This window comes from Porites lutea, chromosome 9 (genome assembly GCF_958299795.1).
Source record: "Porites lutea chromosome 9, jaPorLute2.1, whole genome shotgun sequence".
NCBI lineage: Eukaryota > Metazoa > Cnidaria > Anthozoa > Scleractinia > Poritidae > Porites > Porites lutea.
This window is the reverse complement of record NC_133209.1, coordinates 12161763-12182947: the sequence shown is the minus strand read 5'-3', so window position 1 is coordinate 12182947 and position 21185 is coordinate 12161763. Positions and strand designations below refer to the sequence as shown.

The 21185-nt window shown below is 37.9% G+C and overlaps 1 protein-coding gene across 1 annotated transcript in view; it reads left to right on the top strand.

Moving 5' to 3' along the window:
* The window catches only part of LOC140947209 (nuclear pore complex protein Nup54-like), a 77517-nt gene that overhangs the window by 44503 nt on the left and 11829 nt on the right, over window positions 1–21185 (top strand). Inside the window, exons 5-11 of the mRNA XM_073396271.1 lie at window positions 358–460; window positions 4452–4545; window positions 5488–5542; window positions 6350–6443; window positions 8436–8543; window positions 12013–12080; window positions 12193–12244. Coding sequence (XP_073252372.1) covers window positions 358–460; window positions 4452–4545; window positions 5488–5542; window positions 6350–6443; window positions 8436–8543; window positions 12013–12080; window positions 12193–12244 — 574 coding nt within the window. The remainder of the gene's footprint in view (window positions 1–357; window positions 461–4451; window positions 4546–5487; window positions 5543–6349; window positions 6444–8435; window positions 8544–12012; window positions 12081–12192; window positions 12245–21185) is intronic.

Genomic DNA, 21185 nt, shown 5'->3' with positions numbered 1-21185 from the left:
TTAAGGAAAATAAAATCACGTGAACATGCCGTGTGAAGCATACTGTCTTTTTTACTCTGAAGATGATTTTATCAGTCAAAAATGTTCTTTTTTTAACTATCAAGAAGGAATCCTTTAGGAAATTGAGTAATCTTAATTTTCAGTGGGCAAAAACCTTGTACCAGAAAAGTTTCAATCTATTACAATCATTTTTACACTTTTCGAGGGCTATAACTGTAATAAGTTATATGAAATACAGTAGAACCCTGGTAACTCAAAAAATTACTTAATTTCCTGATTGATTCCGGCTTAAATCTTTTATGGTTGTTAAATTACAGTAATTATCTGAAGACCAACTTGCAATTTGTATTTTGTCAGGTCAGAGATTGTGATGTATGTTGTTGAAAGACATCCAAATGGCTCCTCAAGGACTGTCCCGGCCATTGATGTTTTCAAGCACCTTAATCAGGCAAATATCAAGGTACTATATTTTATTCCATGCAGTTATTTAGCAGTTAATGAATTCGGCTTTCGTAGGATATCATATGACGAATTATGCAGATTGAGGAGGGTGTTATCCACTGAGGCTGAAGGTCGAGGTGGATAACGCCCTCCGAGATCTGCATAATTTTATTTAGTATATACTAAAACAGTGGATAGTGTTTTTCGGGCGCTCTGATTGGCTACTCAATCAGTGAATATCCGGCACTATTCACGGATTCACCTCCAGTTCCTCTGAGCGAGCGACGCCAAACTCGCGTAGGTTGCGAGCAAAATGCTTTCCCGGTTTGCTGCCGTAACAAACTAAGAAATTTCACAACTAATCAAGCGACGACCGCGGCCGTAAGGTCATCGCGCGCCAAAATTGTAATCGTTGGCAACAGTAAATGAGTTAAAAATCATCATTTTGTGCTCAATTATCTCACTGTTTTAGTATATACTAAAACAATTATTCACCACAGTGTCGGTGGCTAGTATTGGATATTTACCTCGCCGCTTCGCGGCCTCGGTAAAGATCCAATACTAGCCACCTCCACTTCGGTGAATAATTTTTATATATCCTACGAAAGCCGAATTCATTAATTGCTTTATTATTCATTCAAAATAATTCCTAATTAAAAACAAGCTGAAACATGCTTACCTTTGTCCATGTTAAGTTCACCTCGGTATTGCATATTTAGAAGATAAAGGGCTGTTCAGGTCTGCAAATGTACTCCAAATAGCAGATGTTGTCCATCGGGTTGTTTTCTTCCTATGTTTTTAGACAACAGTTCGTCGTGAAATGAGTAAAATGTTCCGCTGACTGTTCGGCCATTTTCTTTTCACAACCAAAACAACTCAACCTCGTCCCCAGGTCTTCTCGGGTAACAGTGCGTTTACCTGCAACTATGCGGCACTTTTGACGTCATCGGTTGATTAATCGCAAAATTCTTCCAAATTTGGTCAACAGTAGCTGGTTATGGTGAATTGTGCGTGTGTTTTTAGCCAATCCGAAATGGAGAAATATTTTGAGTTAGCAATTAATGAATTTGGCTTTCGTAGGATATGAAGAATTAAGCATATCAAGGAGGGTGTTATCGGCCGAGGTGGATAACACCCTCCGACATTATTATTCATTCAAAATAATTCCTAGTTTAAAAACATAGCTAAAACATGCTTACCTGTATCGATGTTAAGTTCATCTTCGATAGTGTATGTTTAGGTTTGTCCAGCTCCGCAAATATTCTCCAAATAGCAGATGTCGCCATCCGAGTTGTCTTCTTGCTGTTTTTGCCATGTTTTTAGATATTATTTCGCCTAGTTCCAGCTGTAGTTCTTACTCTTGAAACGAGTGAAATGTCTACCATTTTTTTTACTCAACCTCGTTCCCAGGTCTCCTCGGTAACGGTGCCTTAACCTGTAGCAGGCTGCATTTTTGACGTCATTTCCTCGTTAAACACAAAATTCCTCCAAATTTGGTCATCAGTAACTGGTTATGGTGAAATACGCATGTGCTTTTAGCCAATCAGAATTGGGGAAACACTTTGAATGAATAATAATGAATAATAAAGTATATCTATTTGTTCCAATTATAGTATATTTAACAATATTCCACAAGTGTGCGCTGGATATATCCAACAAGCACGAGTGGGATAATTGTTTCATTAAAAACGCCCAGAAAAAATGTCAAGAATTCTTCCCGACTTTATTTGTAAAAGCAACCGATTTTCAGCTTGTTTTTAATTTTGAGCAGACAAGTACAGTTACCATATTTGGAGAGCACGTTATAATGGCTCATATGCCATGATGGCTAAGCCAATCAGAGCTCTAGAATTGCAGTTTCCAATGATTCAGTTTATAATAATGAGGTTTATAAAGTAACAAAGATAGTATGCACGCTCCGATTGGCCCAGAGGCATGTTGTGATGTCAAGATGTTTTGCTTTTGGCGCACTAATCGTGCAAGCACGAATTTGAAAAAGTTTTTGCGTTGAAACTCGACAAGTTTAATTTATTTATCCATTCCCTCCTCGGCTGAAACTTGAAAAATCTTAAAATACTTTAACATAGACCTGTCACCTTAGCGAAGTATAAGTTTATAGTCCTCTCGCCAAAAGTGAGAGAAAAAAAAAAAAACTCTTCGAGAGCATAATGGTGAATCGATGGTGTTCAATTCGTTAGTTTAAACAAACCAATTGTGCAACAATGCTTGCATGATATTATTTCAAATTATTTTATTTTCTTCTTATGCTCAAAGTGATTAATTTGTTATCTCTCCTTTAAACATACAGTATCCGCTTGTAAGAAACTACATTGTTTGAATTCTGGCAAAATGGGTTCGGTATTTTGGGGTAGTTATTGGCAATTTAGGCTTAGTAGGTTCTGAGTTTATTAGGTTTGTATTTTTATAAAGGAAATGAATAAACTTGGGTTTGGTCCTTAACATAAACACAGTGTTTATTCGCAACTGTATCATGATTAGCCAAAAACAAGATTGATTACAGAATGTACATATTAGAATGTACATATTAGGATGTATTATATTATGTACATATTAGAATGTACATATTAATTACAGAATGTACATATTGCTATGTTTTCTATCAGTATTTTCTTTTATTATATGGCTGAGTCTGTTTTCGCCATGCGATTGGTCAATTTGCGGTCCGTAACTTGCTATACGGACCAAAATTTTTAAAGAAAATGCTCATTTCGGAGGTCTAAATCTCTTTACCGCGGAAAAAATGTTTAAATAAAGTTATAAGACGCCTGTCAACCTTGAGAACTTGGATGCTGACTTAAGCCTTCAACGTTTTAAACTGTGTTTATTTGTGAACAAAGGCGATGAAGAAACTAACTCGTGATCTTATCGAAGAGGATTCTAGTCAGTGTTTGAAAATTTTATCGTAGTACACAGTTTAGAAGACGAAAATCGACTGGCAGAGATTCGAGATGTTGTGCCTAAGAGAAAATGAGTAATTCCTTCAACAAATATGATAACAAACATACCTGCACCCGATCATTTTGACAAGCTTCTTTGCCATTTGCAGTGTTTTTTTCAAAGACCAACGAAAGAAGATAGAAGGGAGCTCGAGCCAGACACAATAATGTCCAGTTTTCAAAAGACTCCAGCGTCTCATTAACGAGTGAATACTTACAGTGCTCTTAGTTTCCACCGAATAAACATTGAAATATGTATGTAAACCCTGAGGACTGGGATGTTGACTTTGCCTTTCCAAATTTTAACCTAGCTTTGTTTTAATGAGAGCGAAGCTGTTGTAGAAACTGAATCGTAACCTCACCGAGAAAGAGAATTCTAGTCAGTGTTTGAAAATTTTAACGCAGATCAAAATTGAAGACGAGAATTGAACTGGCAGAAAGAGAGGTTTTCCCAAAAACAATTAACGAGCGAATCCTTCGACAATGGCAACAAACTTACCTTGAAAAGCTTCTTTGCCTTTTGCAGTGTTTTTTCACAAGGACAAACGGTGGAAAGATGGAAACGACTTCTAGACAGACACAGTGTACGGTGTCCAAAATACTCCAGCGTTACATTAAAGAGCTAAAACTTACAGTGCTCTTAGTTTTGACCCAATAAACTTTTTTAACATGGCGAATTTGTTTTTACTTTCTCGGAAAGCCGTTGCTATGTGCTATTGTTTTCGTGCGCCAATAAAAACTTTCTTTTTTGACACCTGTCAAATGACTGTCAAATCGTGCGTCCTGCACTTGTTTCCGGTCCCCCAAACAGGAAGAAGCCATATAATAAACATCTTATTAGCCTCGTTTTTTCGGTCCGTACTGTAAATTACGGACCGAGTTTTTTTTCATACTAAAAGTCAACCCTAGGGTTTTGTTGACTTTTAAAAGATCGTTCTCTAAAAAAATGGGAAAAGCACCGTGCTCAAAGATTATCCACTAGCTAGGAAGTATATATATCCAATGCGCACTTGTGGAATAATTGTTAATATCTTTTCAAAAATATCCTTTCAGGCTCAGCTTGAGGCCACTGGCATTGTGAATATTTTAATGAAGACCAGCATGTCAGCATCACAGCTGCAGCAGTACCTGGAAAATCCCCCTGTTGGTATGACAATTATTTTTAAGGTTTCCTTTTCCACGGTTTTAGTGATAAACTACAGTGAAACCTGGTAAATGGCCACTTAATAGCCACCTGTAATAAGGAGGTCACAAACATTTTTTGCAAGTAATTGTGAATTACTTTTATTCATGAATAATTTGTATGATTTTGTTGCAGAAAAATAGTTTTAAAATGATCCCCTCGCTTTCTCTGTTATTGAAACTATAATTAACGTGCTTGTAATGTTCAAGGCATTCCACACTAAAGCAACGTTACTTGACTGGTAGTTTCATCTGTGGGCAAAGAAACATGCACAAAATTAAAACTGGTGTTGATGATACTGATCATGAAAAGGAAAAAAAAGAACAAAACAAGTGAGCAGTCTATGATAGCGGCGGTCACAATGCAGTCTGTGAGACTGAGATAGTAACTACCTCCGTTTGCACATTTACTGTATCCTGTTCAATGTGCATTGCTTGCTCGCCCAAGGCAAGATTGTTAAAGATCTCATGATAGATCTGCTGTTCGCTGATTGATGCACCCTCCTTGCCAACTTTTTGGCTTATCTTCAACACATTGGTTGTCAGCCTCAAAGAGTCAAAAGTACCCTACCTACCTCCCCTGTGAGCCAGTGGTAAAGCCAAAAGAGCTCCCGTGCCGGGATATGACAAAGTCTCTGCTTGAGTACTCAAAGACAGCTTGCCAGTAGTTTTTTCCGTTTATCACAAGTATTATTGGAGCCTTTGCAAGGGCATGGAGGCTATTATCCTCCCTAATTGGAATTATGCAATGATCAGAATTTCTGCGTAACCTTTTCACATTCAAACATATATTGAAATATCACAGACAAACAACCTTTTGTGTCTGCTGAACATATGCCACTTTACACATAATGATCATGTACTATACTACACTGAAATGTATTTCTTTCTTGACATATTCTGGTAGGAATTGATTCTTTACTTTGGGAACAAGCTAAGAAAGACAATCCAGACACTCAAAGGTAAATATTACTAGTCCAATTGATTAGCATTTATTTCGGTTGCTTTCAATTGGTCATCGTCCGGAATAAGAGAACCCCAAATTTTTAAGAATATATACTTATTTTTGGCAGTTACAATGAAATACAATGAAAGGTAAAACAACTGATTTCTAGAGTTTATTCCATATATCCTTATTCCGGAATACGGTCAATCAAGCATGCCCTTAGTCAGAGCATTTTACTAGGCTTCATTTCCATGGAAAATTTTTTCCTCAAAATCTGGAGGATCAAGAGATTATTTTGAAGGAAGTACGGTTGGGTTCATTGCAATTTCCGTTTAAAATTACACGCTATTTTTGGTTTTCTGTACTCATTTGAGTGTGCCTTGAAAGATCTCATAAGTTATAGGTGTGAAAGTTAGTGTTGACAGTTAACACCGGTGACATCCTAAGTGGTATGAGGGGAGCGGATCCACTTGGGTGGTTATGGAGCAGTTTAGTTATGCATTTAAATGAAAAGGAGTCATACATTATAATGTCAAAATATGGATTGAAATGCACCACTTGGATTTTTGACTCTTCACCACAGCTTAATGGACAACGGATCCATGACATTACCACCTAATTAATCCATCAACGGATGTTAGAAAACTTGAAATATCAGTGACATCATTTAACAGTCTCTATCAGTCCTGCACTTGCCCAATTGATCACACTTCTTATGATATAGATATCGGATATCCCATTGAAAGAGTATTGGTGTGTGATCTTCAAAGTTTGACTGCAATAACTGCAATAAATTCTGTCATTTTTTTTACGGGACATCAAGGTTGATTCCAATGGTCATAACTGGATTTAATGAATTGAAAAAGAGGCAGAAGCTACAGGAACAAGAGACATTACAGCACCAGAAAAGAATATCTGTCAGTAATAATAATATGAACAATAATAAATGATAGAAATTATAGTATATATATGAACTGCAACTAAGAAACAGGTGAAGTTAATAGTTCACACTGAAAAGTATAAGCGCTATATAAATATTTTATTACCTTATTACTTTACACACAGTTTCGTTCAGATTGCATTTTAGTGAGGTGCTAAATGTCTCAGCGTCATCAGCTGTAGGTGATAACACCTTAAGAACGAATATTGCTAAGGATTGAGCAAAGTTTGAAATGGTCAACCAAACCTTCCCTCATACTTTGTGTGTAGTTAGTGTTTCAGATGAAAGTACGTACTGTGGCATTTGTTTGACTTCTAACAAAAACCTACACCGGGCATCAGAGGGAGACGTTTGGGCCAAAAATTGCATTTTTTGGGATAATTTTCTGCTTGAAAATTGGAGTTTTGTTAGGTAAATATTTCAGAAAGCAGACTAACAGTTAATCCCTTCGGGATTTTCTTTCTTTACGTCATCCTAACCATTTTGTACTTGCGGGCGCAAACAATAGAAACATCATCATTACCTACCCTCGCGGCCCCTGTTCAAGCAAATCAAGCATAATGTCAGCTGGGTGTTTGTCCTTTTTTTTTTCAAAGAAGTATAATTTTTTCGTGGCTTTCCCACGGACATCCCGTATTAATTTAATTCATTATAAAAAATTGTCTTTTACTTTATAATTAAGCAGAATGTAAATATGAGCTTAACCAAACAAATTGTTAGCATTTCAGAATTGTTTCATGTTCCCTAAATTGACATTAAGAATAAAGCTTGTAGGTTAATTGAGGAACGACTTCGATGTAATGGTCATAAGAAATATCTGCTTTGCAAGCAAAGCATAAGCAAAGTATAATAGTGCACAGTCTCCTTTTGCGCAAATTCTCTATGTGCCACAATCTCTTGTGCCGGGGATTTGGCAAACCCGCTTCCCCTTACAGGAACGGCTCACAGTCATACAGTAGATAATCTGCTAGATAACTGACTGTAAAACGTAAAGGAATGCAATCTATGGGAACCATCCAACGTTTTTACTTACATCGCCCCAATGACATTATTTACAAGAACGATAGCGGCAAACAAAAATTTCGAAAATTTACTTTATTTAATTTTTCGAAAATTTTCAGGTATACATTTCCATTTGATTGGCGTGCAAAAATGTATCGTTTGCCCGCGGATTTTTAAGCATGAAATGATTCAAAAAGGGTGAAATATTTACATCCTGTTTCAATTTTGATCTAAATCGGAGTGCTATTAAGAAAAAAATGTGTTCAAAAATGTCTGTTTTTAAGCCTTGTCAAAAAACGTTCCCTCCCCTCCCCCCCCCCCCCCCCCGTTGTAAATAACAATGAATAGGGGCCATCAGGGAGGGCTTGAGAAAAATTGATAACATTTTTATTGAGAGGAAGGATGATATTTTGCTATCGTGTAAACAGATTTTTAACTGTTAGTCTGCTTTCTGAAATATTCACCTAACAAAACTCCAATTCCTGGCCCAAACTCCACCCCTCCCCCCTGATGCCCAGTGTAGGTTATTGTTAGAAGTCAAACAAGTGCCACAGTGAGTAGTTTCATCTGAAGTACAAACTACACACAAAGTACGAGGGAAGGCTTTGTTTGATCATTTCCAATTTTGCTCAATCCTTAGCGACATTCATCCCTTTATTATTCAGTATACAACAAAAACTGAATCTAATGACTGTTTCATTATTCATTGTATTGAAAAAAATAATGACAAACATATTGTTGCATTCAACACAGTTTGACTTTGTTCTTGGAAATAATAAAGGTTGCGTAGATTTGCACAAGTAACTGTTGGCCTTAGCCAATGAGAAGACAGATATTGAGAAAATTAAATGCCTTCCTTAAATAAATGCCACATTGAAAATGCTCAAATTGTCATAAATGCCTCTCTTTTTAATCAAGTAAATACGCATAAAGCTTTTACCAGTAACAAGAAATTTTATCTTTGCAGCTTATAAATGAGGAGATAGCAGAATTGCAGCATAACCGTGCAACCACCATGGCCAAACTAGCCCAGTTTAAAAGAAAGCACTTGGAACTAAGTCATAGGATACTTGAGGTACTAAAATAGTCAAATATTCGCCCTGCATACATGTTAGCCCATCATGAGGAACTAAGTTATGGGAGGAAACCGCCCCTTCCCCAGCCATTGTTACCTTTGCTTTAAATGAATGGGGGTATACACCCGATGTCAGGACCTAGACCCACAGACAGCTACAAGTCCTTCCACTACTCAGAAACCCCAACCAACGTGAGTGATAACCTTTTTCTGAGACTAGAATTAAGTGCAAGAATTACACGTAAGGTTGCCGGGTTTTCAATAAGAGCCAGCGGCCGGCGAAATTTGCCGGATATTTCACGTTATCTCGCTACCTGCGTTCTTAGGAAATTACCTCAGTTTTTACAAATAACATGAGAAACATTGGCCACAGAACACATGCACATGCACATGCAGCACTTGAGCAGTTTATCAGCTTTATCCAGTTTGTTGACCCGATTCTGACGAGGTTTGCAGGGACTTTCTCTTTGTTGAGAATGCTTTGGCCAACAGCAAGTCAGCAGATACCCGGACCTTATTTACTATTCTGACCTCAAAGTTGCAAGAATTGAGGATATCAACAGAGAAATGCCCCAGTCTTGTTCGTGATGGCGCAAGTGTGATGCTGGGAGCCTGATCTGGACTTGCTGCTAGACTAAAGGAATTAAACCCCACCGTTGTAAGCATACACTGTATTTGTCACAAACTCGCCCTGGCTTGTGTTGATACAAGTAAAGATCTAAATTACATTGCCAAGGTAGAACAGGACCTAAGGACGCTATGCAAGGCAATGGAGAATTCCCCAAAGAGAACAAACATGTTTCTCTCTGTGCAAGAAGAACTTAATGCGCTGAAATTGCAAGACCAGAGAAAGAAGATCAAGGCAAGGAAACTGAAGAAAGCCTGACATACAAGATGACTCTCTTTCGGTCAGGCAGTGGCCACTATTTACCGAGACCTTGAGTGTGTTTTTCGCACCCTCCAGGCCCTTGAAAAGGAGGACACACTAGCTTTTGGACTGCTGACGAAGATGCATACTCCAAAGTTTGTTGGTTGCATTTACATTTTTCAGTATGTGGTACCCATATTGAACCAAATAAATAAGACGTTTCAGCAAGGCGCGGTGAATTTTGGCCACATCGGACCAGCAGTTGAGCATGCCGAACATAAACTGTAAACAATCTGCGGTGAAGCTATCTCAGTTAAACAACTGCAGGGGAGACTTAAAACCTGGTTGAAGCCTATCAGGGATTAATCTCTCACGAACCAAGCATCATTTTGTAGAAATGGACAGACTGCTCAAAAAGTATGTTACTTCTCTGATTACTAACATCAACAATCGTTTCCAGGCGTCAATGCCAGTGTGGGTTACATTCTCCATTTTTGACGTCATGGCTATACTGTCAATCAGAAGCAAGGAGTTTAAGGAGTATGAAGATGATCACATTAAGTCACTAGCGGAGCATTTCCTTGCCGAAAGTGAAATGGAAGAGGCTAATGTCAACATTGGAAAACTCAAGGCAGAATGGGGAAAGTTCAAATTTGATCTGATTGACTGGAAAGCCGACCTTCCCAAAGATATCAAGGAGGGGAAGGGTGCAACCAATTCCACCACCTGGATTCTTCACCGTATGTTATGCTAGCCCTCATTCCGTCACTTCTTTCTCCTGCTCTCCTCCCTAGCTGACCACTGTCTATGCATCCCCGTCTCTACATGTTTGCGTCTGTACGTGTTTGTGTTCAATGTGTTTTTCATACGAAGCCTTTAACACTCGATAACTTTCGGGGTGACGTCCATCCTCCCTTGCGTACTTGTAATATGCCTATTGCAGCACATCGTCTTTCTCTAAACTAAGTGTAGGTCTTGATCATCGAGAGAGTCTTCTTTTATTCTTTGGGCAAACAACTTGTACGATTCCCACACCTCGTGCATCCATTCTCTGTATCTCAGACCGTCTAATATTTTACGACTCCCTAGACTGTCAAATCTACTGTCACACATTAAAAACACTCCGGGATTTTTACGGGTATGGTGCTGGCGCTGGATAAGTGCTTTCTGTTTAGCCTCTTGGTGTCGTTTCTCAAACATCTCCTTTATCTCTCCATAAGGATGGAATCTTGCGACCTGTGACTTGCGTGTACAGAAAGCCACTTCTTGATTCCATGCGACATTGGCTGGTCTATCCAGATGAAAAAGTCACACCTTTTTTGTAGCATGTCAGAAACATATGATCCTTGCTCAAAGGCTGTTCACTTTTTCTCAGTGCAGGCTTGTAAGAACAATCACAACTGAGCTGCATATTGTTTCACATCAGCGTGTGTATGATGTGTGATCCACTCTATGTCCTCTTTCTATTCTGAAGCGGGGCAAACATAAAGTACATTTTCTTAGGGCAGTGCACATAGCAAAATCCTTTCGCCTTTTCTACCAACTCCAATGTTGAGAGGGAGTGAAACGGGCAGACCCGACCAGGTGAAGAGCTCGCTTTATCTTCTGTCAACAGAGGTGTAGTGCCCAATTCGACTTACACCTTTGAAGCGATGTTTTAAAAAAATTGGTGATAGAAAGACTTTCTCTTCGCAAAGCGATTACAAGAATTAGATAGTGCCTTGGAAATCTACCCGCTTTTATTTTGAAGACATAAAGATTCTACGTGAGCCAATCAGGGTTAAAAGAGACCGGGCAAGTGCAGGCAAGCCTATTGTTCTTATTGTATAGGAGAGGCGTGCATTAGATATGAGGGAAGACACCTCCTAGTGTGGAGGGAGACCCTCTTTAATAAGGAGGAAACCATTTTTTCCCTAGGTTAAAACAATGGGTGATGTCATGGACTCGACCCTTCTGCATATTAATGATTTACCTCGACCTTACTCAACACCAACAGGGCTTAATTTTGTTGAAACATGGCTACTTACAGAATTTACATCAAAATATTACAGTTAGGACGCAATGTGATAAAGATGGCGCTTAAATGAAAATCAAAGCACAAGTTCAACATCCACTACTATCCGAGGTTCTCTGTGAGGAAGTCGAACTCAGCAACACACATACTGCTCACGTTATGCACATTCCCAACACACTGAATCTCATCTCGACAAGAAACAACAGTAAGCAAAAACTCCAATAGTGTTTCTCTTCATTCAACTTTATTTTTATAATGTTACTTCGGGTGCTCTTTTTTATGGCGGCCATCTTTTTATGCACAGTAAGAGATGCGCATTGCAAAACCAGCGAATGACCTTAAAGAGAAAACCATTTAAAAGGTTGTACAGTCCACATCGCAGAATTGGCTCAATCTTTCCACATAGGCATAACTTTCTGAAGTACTGGTCGATGTGGTTTTAGTTTAGATCAAGCTTCTTTCTTTTCTCTTTTTCAGGGGGTAACCCTTGAACAGCCTTACGATTAGGTACAAATCTTTGACAATTTTGAATGACACTATTTCTGTCAAATTGTGCACTAACAATTACTGTAAATTGTTTCCTGCAGCTTATAATAAAGCAAGAATGTCTCAGGAAAAGTGGTTACTCTGTGCAGGCTGATGAAGAACAGCTCAGGTATAAGGCAAAGTTACTGTTGCATGCTTGGTTAATAATTTACGTCTGGCACGTCAACAATTGTATATGAAGGAAAGTTTTTAATACTCCTGCTCTCTTGGGTCTCTCTCAGGGTGCAACTTGAATGCCTGCAAGCTGAACTAAACGCACCGTCCCAGTTCAAGGTAATGGAAAGAAAATTCATACTAACTGCCTTTTGGCCCCCTTAAGATTATTCTGTGTAAAAAGGTGTTATATTAAGCATTCTACTTGGATTACAGTCATAACTACTTTATTTTTCATCTAATGACTCTTACAAGAATCTATTCTATCGGTACTCACAGAAATGATAAAAGTTAAGTTTCCTGTTTTTCGTTATGTTGCGTTCACCTTTTTTACTAAGCAAGTGTGCTTTGTTTTGTGATCTACAATGCAAGTCGTTATTCGCGTACCTTGTTTGTTTTGGGAGTTGAATTACCGCTCCACTTGTCAGCAGACTAAAAATGTATTCCCTAGTCTGCTCACATTAAAAGGTTCATTACTCCTAATAGACATACATGAACAAAACTGGTCGGTATGGTTAACTCTTTGTTCTAGCCCCTGGTATACTGATATCCTACAATCGAATGTGTAGGCCTGTGCAGGTGGGATCATAATTATATTGATATCCTGGCTGACTACTTTGCAAGTTTCAGCTACGTTTGTTATTCATCTTTTTCCATTCTGATAAAAACAAATTATGAAATGACACTGTTTACGCTTTACATTGCAATGATATTGTTGAAACAACAACAATCTTTACAATCTTTATTTTGTAACGCAGCTCGGGAACTTTAGTAACGAAGAAGGGAACTTTTGTAACGGTAGGGAACTATTGTAACTCTGATAGGGCACTTTCGTAACAGGCAGTAGGGCACTTTCGTAACAGATCAGGCACTTTTGTAACAAAATGAGGAACTTTGGTAACACGCATTTCTATTCACTCAAATCATCTTTTTTTTCGTTATTCCCTCACTATATGCCAAGAATAATGTAAATATTATCACCTGGATATACAGTAAGAATGTATAATTATCTTAATGTATAATCTTCTAATTATTAGAAAGACGAAGAAATTTGAAAACTTTGACCAAAACCATGGACTAATCCCTTTGCAAAATCGTCAATTTTTTCGACTTTTTTAAATGGATGTTTTTATAGTCTAAAAAGGCTGGTTTTCTATCTAGAACAATACGAAACATTTTTTCTTAGCCTGTTTGGCCTAAAAAGAAAAGACGAAGAAATTCATAATTTGTACCAACATGGACTAATCCCTTTGAGAAAATGTCAATTTTTCGACTTTTTTCAATTGATGTTTTTATAGTCTAAAAAGGATCGTTTTCTATATAGCCCTATGTAGCCTTACATTGATACATTCTTCTGGCAATATGGTTGAGTAGCCTTTCTTACGACATGCAAGTTAAATAAAAGTTGTCATTTTAAAATTAAGTTCAAGCTAGTACGAGTAGAATATCGTACATGGAACTGTATGGGGCGAGCCGCCGGCCAGTTCAAAAAAGAAGTTACTCTAAAAACTAGGATCAGGAGTAGAATATGTTACATGGAACTGTATGGGGCGCAACGCCGGCCCGCTCAAAAAAGAAGTTAGCTTTAACCTCTCACTTACTCTCACTAACAATGAGAAAATTCCGGCATCCTTCTTCTTTCCGCTCACCAAACCTGGGTATACAGTAAATATATCGCCATTTTTGCGCAGTTTGAAACATGGGTTGGGTTCACTTGGAAAACGAAATTCCCAAATGGCTGATAATTATTCACTGACTTTAGCGTGGCGACTACTGTCTTTACATAATAAACAATGACTTGACTTAGAGCGCGCGAAGCTTGAAAGCTTATATTGTGATGTCGTTCTGTACACTTGAAAATGGGCTGGTGGTAGATTTGGGCGAATTCATCGCAATGTCATTGTTTAATTTCACATGTGTAACAACAAAGGGTAATAAAAGTTTAAAAACAAATCAAGTTGTTCAAGGCTTCACATAAGCATTTTCCATTAAATAAATAGCATCAGACTAGATTAAGTGTAACAATAACAACGACTAATAAAGGTCTACAAACAACTCAAATTTGAGACTTCTCCTAAACATTCTCCTTAACACTCTTTTTTATCCTATAAGAATATATTTTATGAGAGTATCAAGGCTAAAATAATAAACCCAAGGCTGAGAATTTGAAAAGGACTAAATTTTGTGTTGAAAAATCGGTAAATACCTGCACAATACAGTCATATGTCTTTAACTTAACCGTATAAAATTATTCATTTTACTAAACGACAAAACAGATCTAAACAAAGAACACTGGTAATTGAAACCCCAATACATTCTAAAGTGGGAATGCCATAAGCTATAATTTAAGAATAGTTCAAGAATATTTTCAACCTTAAATAGACAGTAAAATAAAAATACTCAGCCTGTGCCGGGAAAACAACATTATTCTATAAAAAAGAGTGTATTTGGATCAAATTAACTGTAACAACAACATGAACGAACACTAATAAAAGTTTAAAAATAACTCAAGTTCAAGATTTCACCTAGGATAGGACTAACTGTCAGTAACTGTACATGTAACAACAACAAAAGAGTCTTAAAAAGGTTTACAACGAGACCTTCCCTTTATAAAAAACGCTCGTTAGTAAACATTACGCCGGTACACATATGGTAGATTTATTTGTAACATTGCCCGCCCCTTGCGGTCTTTTTTTGTTGTAATAAAGCATAAAAAGAACAACAACCAAAAAATACTTCAATGGACAAATGCGATAGTCGTACGCGTACGCTGCAAATGGATCCACGCATAATTTCAACACCTAAAACTGGAACAATAACCAGAGTAACAGTAAACCCTGAATACTATCACTATTGTTTCTAACAGGTTATTCGGGTTTTTTAATAAATTGAAGAGCCGGCTCATTGTAAATCAATGAAAAGGTGCTCTTAAAAGCGAGCTGAAGGTAAACCACGATAAGACCCATCTAAACGGTTTCCACGTTGTCCCGAACGTTAGCGGTACAATATTTAAAATGTACCTATTCAAAGCCAACGGGTTTGAGTAGGTTGGTAATATTGTCGAAATCAAAATTAAACTGGTTTATACGTCTAAACACCCTAAGAAAGACCGTTAGTTTGTTCTGTATGTGTGTATGCTACTCCCAAAAACGCCCATCGGGCACTTTTGTAACAAAATGAGGAACTTTAGTAACATTTATTACTACTCGTTAAAATCGCTGTGTAAACAGGAATAAAGTAAATGCGGTCAAAATGCAAGCTTAAATAAGCTCATTTCCCGCCCGGCCACCAGCCCTGGGTGTACAGAAATTATATCTACTCTGGTTTTTGCACATCAAAGCATGGGTTAGGAGAGATGTTCAGTTGATGTTCATTTCCACTGAATTATTGACAAACATCGGTCAATTAACTTTACACGTTTTTTGAACTTTTGTAAAGACGTCTTTCATATTTTACTCGATTAACTACAGTGTCTAAGGAGGCTTATCATTGTTATGCTCACTGGCGTTGATGCCATTTTGTGACGTGCAGATATCTTCTTTACATTTTATGGGAGTGAAAAACAGCAAATTAAACCAAACTTACCTTAAAAAGTCGTGACTGGACGTACTTTAAATTTATTACGGAACTAATCAGACTGTAAGATCGGCGATGCAAAAAGCACGTGTTGATTCACGAAGCTGTGCGAATTGGTAGTCACCGCTGCCTGACTGTGAGCACACTGCATGGCCTACATTTCTGTAGGTATCCATGGTCCATTTTCACACCGCAAATCAGTTCTACACAGGTCAGTTTGAGGAGTGAATAACTTTAATTCATAATGAAGGCAGCGGAGATTCATTTTCGCTGCCATCTATTTGATTTTCCACTCGCATTGCTTTCTACTCTGATCCCAATAAAAAGTGATGTGATAGTGATGATGATGATGATGATGTGATGTTGCGCGCATTTGGTTGTTATTTTTATGCTTTACAACAGCAAAACTCCAAGGGGCGTGCGATGTTCCAAATGAATCTACCATATTTGTACTCGTAATCTTTACCAATGTTGCGGAATTCTTTTAACCCCGCTCCGCTGGTTCAAACAAATCAAGAGGACTGTATCTTTCGATGTAACAACACCATTTAATCCAATCCAACGATCTACTGCGATGTACAATTCTCACATATTCAACGTTCGTAACACAACGATCAACTATCAACGTAACTAAACGATCAACGATCAACTAAAACATTCTAAGTATACAGTGGTTTTTCTGCTATCCTTGCGTAAGGCAGTATTTTTACATTAATCACATGTACAGTAAAAGTTCCCATTGTAATGTATCTAAATTAAGTGACTATTACAAAATCGCACGTTCTGTAACCTTATTTAGCCTAAGAAAATGCATGCAGTTACATCATTTTATATCGTAAATATACTCGGACTTTGTCAATATTATTGTGAAATCTAATGTGGGCTAATCTTTGCGCTACGTATACAAATGTCAATTTCTAATTAATATTTAATCACAAAATATTAAAGTTAGGCATTACCTCCTTTCTTTCCCGACAAACAACGGGTGTTCTCGTTGTAAAGTTTTATTAGCCTTTCTTGTTGTTACACAGTTGAAATTAAACGATGACATCGCGATGAAGTCGAATCTATCATTCTGCCCATTTTTGGTGTCAGCAGCCTTGTACCAATGTGGAAAGAAGAAAATAAGTGTAGTCCTCTCTATAAGTTTTAGTTGACCGTTGAAATGGTACTTGTTTTTACCAAAAGAAAACCTATAAAAAAGTGACTCACCCTTACCTACCGTACAGAGTATAGTAGTTTGTTCACTGCAAGTATCTTTTATTCATATCTTCCATTAAGAATTGGTCAACGAGTAAAAGGAGGAGCAATAGCTAACATTTCGGAACCAACCCCCTTCTTGTCTAAAGCGAAGCCGATCTGGAAATTCGTCTGTTCTCACCTACATTAAATTTCATTTTGAAAATTTCTCTACAAAGCATAGTTAATAAAAACAAAGAGATTTTTGGTAAGTGCGACCATCTGCGAGATGAACGGAAAAGGCCATGAAGAGCGTTGTAAACGACGATGAAGACTTACAGGAATGCTGTGTACTACTTTCTCTTGCTTATCGTTGTGCCTTCAATGCCGTGTCCTGCGTTGAAATAAAAGAACTCTTTGTCTACCGTTGTCCCGTTTGATAGATTCATACTTAAAGTAGCAGCTAAAATGGTTCTGAAGCCTAGCCGTAAGGTTCCTTAACCTGTACACTATTTGACTACACAATAAAGGCGGGGCCACTAGAGAAGCGCTGAATTTGAATAACTTTCCAGAATGCATGTTTGACACCAGTGACCACACATGATTTTTCTCTTGTTTAAAATTATTTCCATCAGGCTTAACAACTTTATAATTCATCGATGGAAAGGAATCACGCATTTACTTGTAATTGCGCAAACAATATAACCGTATACCTAATAGCGCAAAATGCGTAAAAGGGGTCAGAACACCTTTCCGCTGGCCCAGCGCCTTACTTTTTAAAGGAAGGACCTGGATTTTCGCCCGCTTACTTCTACTTTAGTAATGTTTAGATTGATTGCTTTTTCGATTTTTATCTCTTACAAATTACGGCAAAATTACTTGCTGGGACTTTTAGAAAAAAGGGAACTTTCGTAACGGGGCCATTTTTGAGATATCAGTAACTTTAAAAAATCACCAAAAAATAAGGATACGACCATTTCACTTTGTGTTTCGCTTATTAGATAAAAAACAGACTTACTAAACTTCCCCCACAATTTTGCAGATGTTGATTTGTTCAAAAGGTCACACTGACCTTTTGAAACTTTCAATTCCAAAAATGGGCTTTTTCCGAATCGTGATTCCTTTCATGGACATGAAAAGTCAAACATGTTCACGGCGTTTTTTTCCCGGCCTTGATATCTCCAGTTTAAAGTGTTGTGGCCAGTAAGGGAATCGTATGGAGTGTAAATGGTAAAGTAATAGCTACAATTAAATGCAGAAAAGGTGTGAAAAGCATTTTAAAAAGCACCTACCACGATGTCGGGCCCTTTTGTAACCTTTTTGTGACATCTTTGCAGCTTATTCTCTTCTGTTTTAACGCTCGAATTTGTCTTTTTAGATGCGTATGTTTCTTTAAGTGAGCTGTCTATAGTTTAATTTTCACGAGTTACCACTTTAAATTGACGATGCTATTATCAAAAGGGAAAGAAGTAACAAAAGTGCCCTACTTTTCCTCTAGAGAGAGAGAGAGAGAGAGAGAGAGAGAGAGAGAGAGAGAAGCAAGGGGAGAAGAAAAGGGTCTGGTAATTTAATTATAGTTACGTTTTAATTAGTAACAAGAATCGCCGAAAGGCGATTTTCAACTGGGCTTCCAAGGGGCTATTTTTTCTGAGGGGAGGGGGCGGCTATACACACTCAGGCTACCATAAAACCTTGTCGCCGACCATTGCGTGAGACAGAATCTCATGTGAGACTGAGACACAAACTCATTCAGAACATTGTGCCCTTTTAAAAGACTTTCGTAACAAAAAAAAATGAGTAGCATTTTTAAGTGGGGGCTGTATAATAACTTAAATTCCACCATTATGAATAAAAATAAACAAGTTAGTCATTAATTCATAAGCGGGAAACGATCTGCATTATTTTCACGCACCCCTCCCCCAATCCCTCTGTCTCCCAAAATATAGCGTGACAGTATAACGTCACTAATTTGACGTAACCGGAAATTCCAAAAATTATTGTCGTTCATGCGGAAGGGTGAGCTACTCGCCACCGGGCTAATTTACACTAGACAGAAATATTGTATTGTTTGAAACCCAGACGTTTACCAAAACAGACAGCCAACTGACCATTGATCCCAGTCCAGGGGCCTTACTGACTGCACTGAGTCTTTAAATAGACGATCCTAATTTGCTGTCTACAGTCTACATGAAAACGCACTATTTTTTCCGCAAGATAAAAATTTTCAGTTTTAAGATTTTCCTCTTGGTATTTTTCTCTAACTTAAAGGAATAACATCCTTTGCATTTTGTGACCTAAAAAAGTTTAAAGATTTCTCGCTCGCATGTTGCTTTCATCAGCACACACTTTAAACAATGTAATAGCTGAAAAGTTTTTACCTGATACCGATATGAGTTAAAAATTCGCTCGAGTTCGCTGTTTGTCTCACGACACCCATGACTAACTTTTCTTCATGGCAGATAACCATGCCGCTTTATAACTTCTCCGAAGTTTTTGTGCCAGCTAAACAATATGAAAACACTATTCACCGTCCTTGGATTTTAAAAAGACTGAACGTAACGTACAATGTGCCCTTGTTTTACTACCTCTGATCACATCTGCTAGCGAACTATCTCTTTTGAAGCGATTTATCTGATTGCACAATAATTGACCCGTATATTAGTTAAAGCCTTATGGTTCATTCATATCAATACTGTTTTTGCCCCTCATATTTACTGTGTTCGTTCGTATTCAAAACGCCTTTAGGGAAATAAAGGTCGTGTAAGTCATGTGTATTATGTTTCAAGATAAATGGATTATACTCTTTTAAGTTCCCAGTTTGCGGTGACTTCAGTTTACATCTCCATAAAATGGTAACATCAAGAAACATCACGCAAGCTGAAAATTTGCAAAGGCATGTTTTTTGAAACTCGCTAATGTTGACATCAATACATCTGATATATCGTGCTTGCTGAATGGGCGAAAGCACAGAATTGTGATAACAAGGTCATGTACAAATTTAATGATAAAAGCTTAGCAAGTTACAGATACAAACAAAAGCAAACCCCCTGAAACCTCGACCTGGGCTACACTTCTACGCTCTACTCAGTCACCAATGAGCAATGCTTCGTGCGCATCTTGAAATTTCTTAAACGTCTTTTCTAATTCGATTGATCCTTTCATTACTTCATCAACATTGCTTTCATCGGTCATTAGATCGACAATTTCCTTAATCTTCCTAGATACGACACCTCTAGCGTGGCCACGTGCTTAACGGATAGCGATTGTGTGACGTAGCTGACGGTCCAAATTCCTTCACTATGCAAAGGCATGCCAATCAAATTCAAACTAATGTAACTGGTTGACTCAATGGTTGCGACTTACTTAGAAACTTAACAATTAAAGGGATAGCGCTGTGTGAAACAATAGACAATTCGAACTCCACTTGATGATTAAAAACACCTTTTATCACAGTTCAAAGTTCTAGAATTGCACAAGTAGCAACGGTGAATACACAGTTCCAAAACTAACGATAATAGAAGGTGCGGTGATAGTAATAGACGTAGTAGTAGTACGGTAGCAGAAGCGGTAGAATGTTGTAGAGGTAGCATTCGTAGTAGTAGTTGTAGTAGTAGTAGGTTCGAATTTGGTGACGGCTCGCACAAAGATAGCAGAACTTAAGTTGCCAAAGATAGTTGCTTGTATCTTGATCCTATGATTGTTCCGGTTGCGGGATAACTAGCAACTAGAGTTAATGCGAGTCACCTTTTGTAGGCACGGCAACGTGATGGCAGCTAGGGTGTTGTATAAAACATACTAGAAATTAAGTCATTTCCTAAACAAACGAATTTACGCGTGAATAAGCGTGAAACTGCAAATTCCTAACTAAAGCGTCACTAAGTTCACGTTCTACTAACGCAAATAATAGCTATTGATTGTCTCCTAAAAGAAAGGGAGGTAAAAAAACCGAGGGCGTTTCAAAACTAACATCTATTCCATCACCTGTCTCGTTCCCCACACATCATACACGTTGCATCCCCCTGGGTGGTTCCTGTCTTATAATATGAAGTTAACACTCTGGTCAGTGTTATCTGCTCGTATAGCTCTGTTACACCAGTTATGGTGTGGGGTAGGTGCAGACGTCCACTCTCTTAGCCAAGCAAAGCATCCGTCTTGACACAGGTCTTCATCTTGCCATAGATAAGAAAGCATGCCAGTGGCACTTACCTGCCTTGATGTTTTCTTGTAACTTATCCATTGCAGCTTTCTTCAGGTGCTCCTTTATCTTTGTTACTTCAATCACTTTCTTTGAGCTCTTGCGAACGTA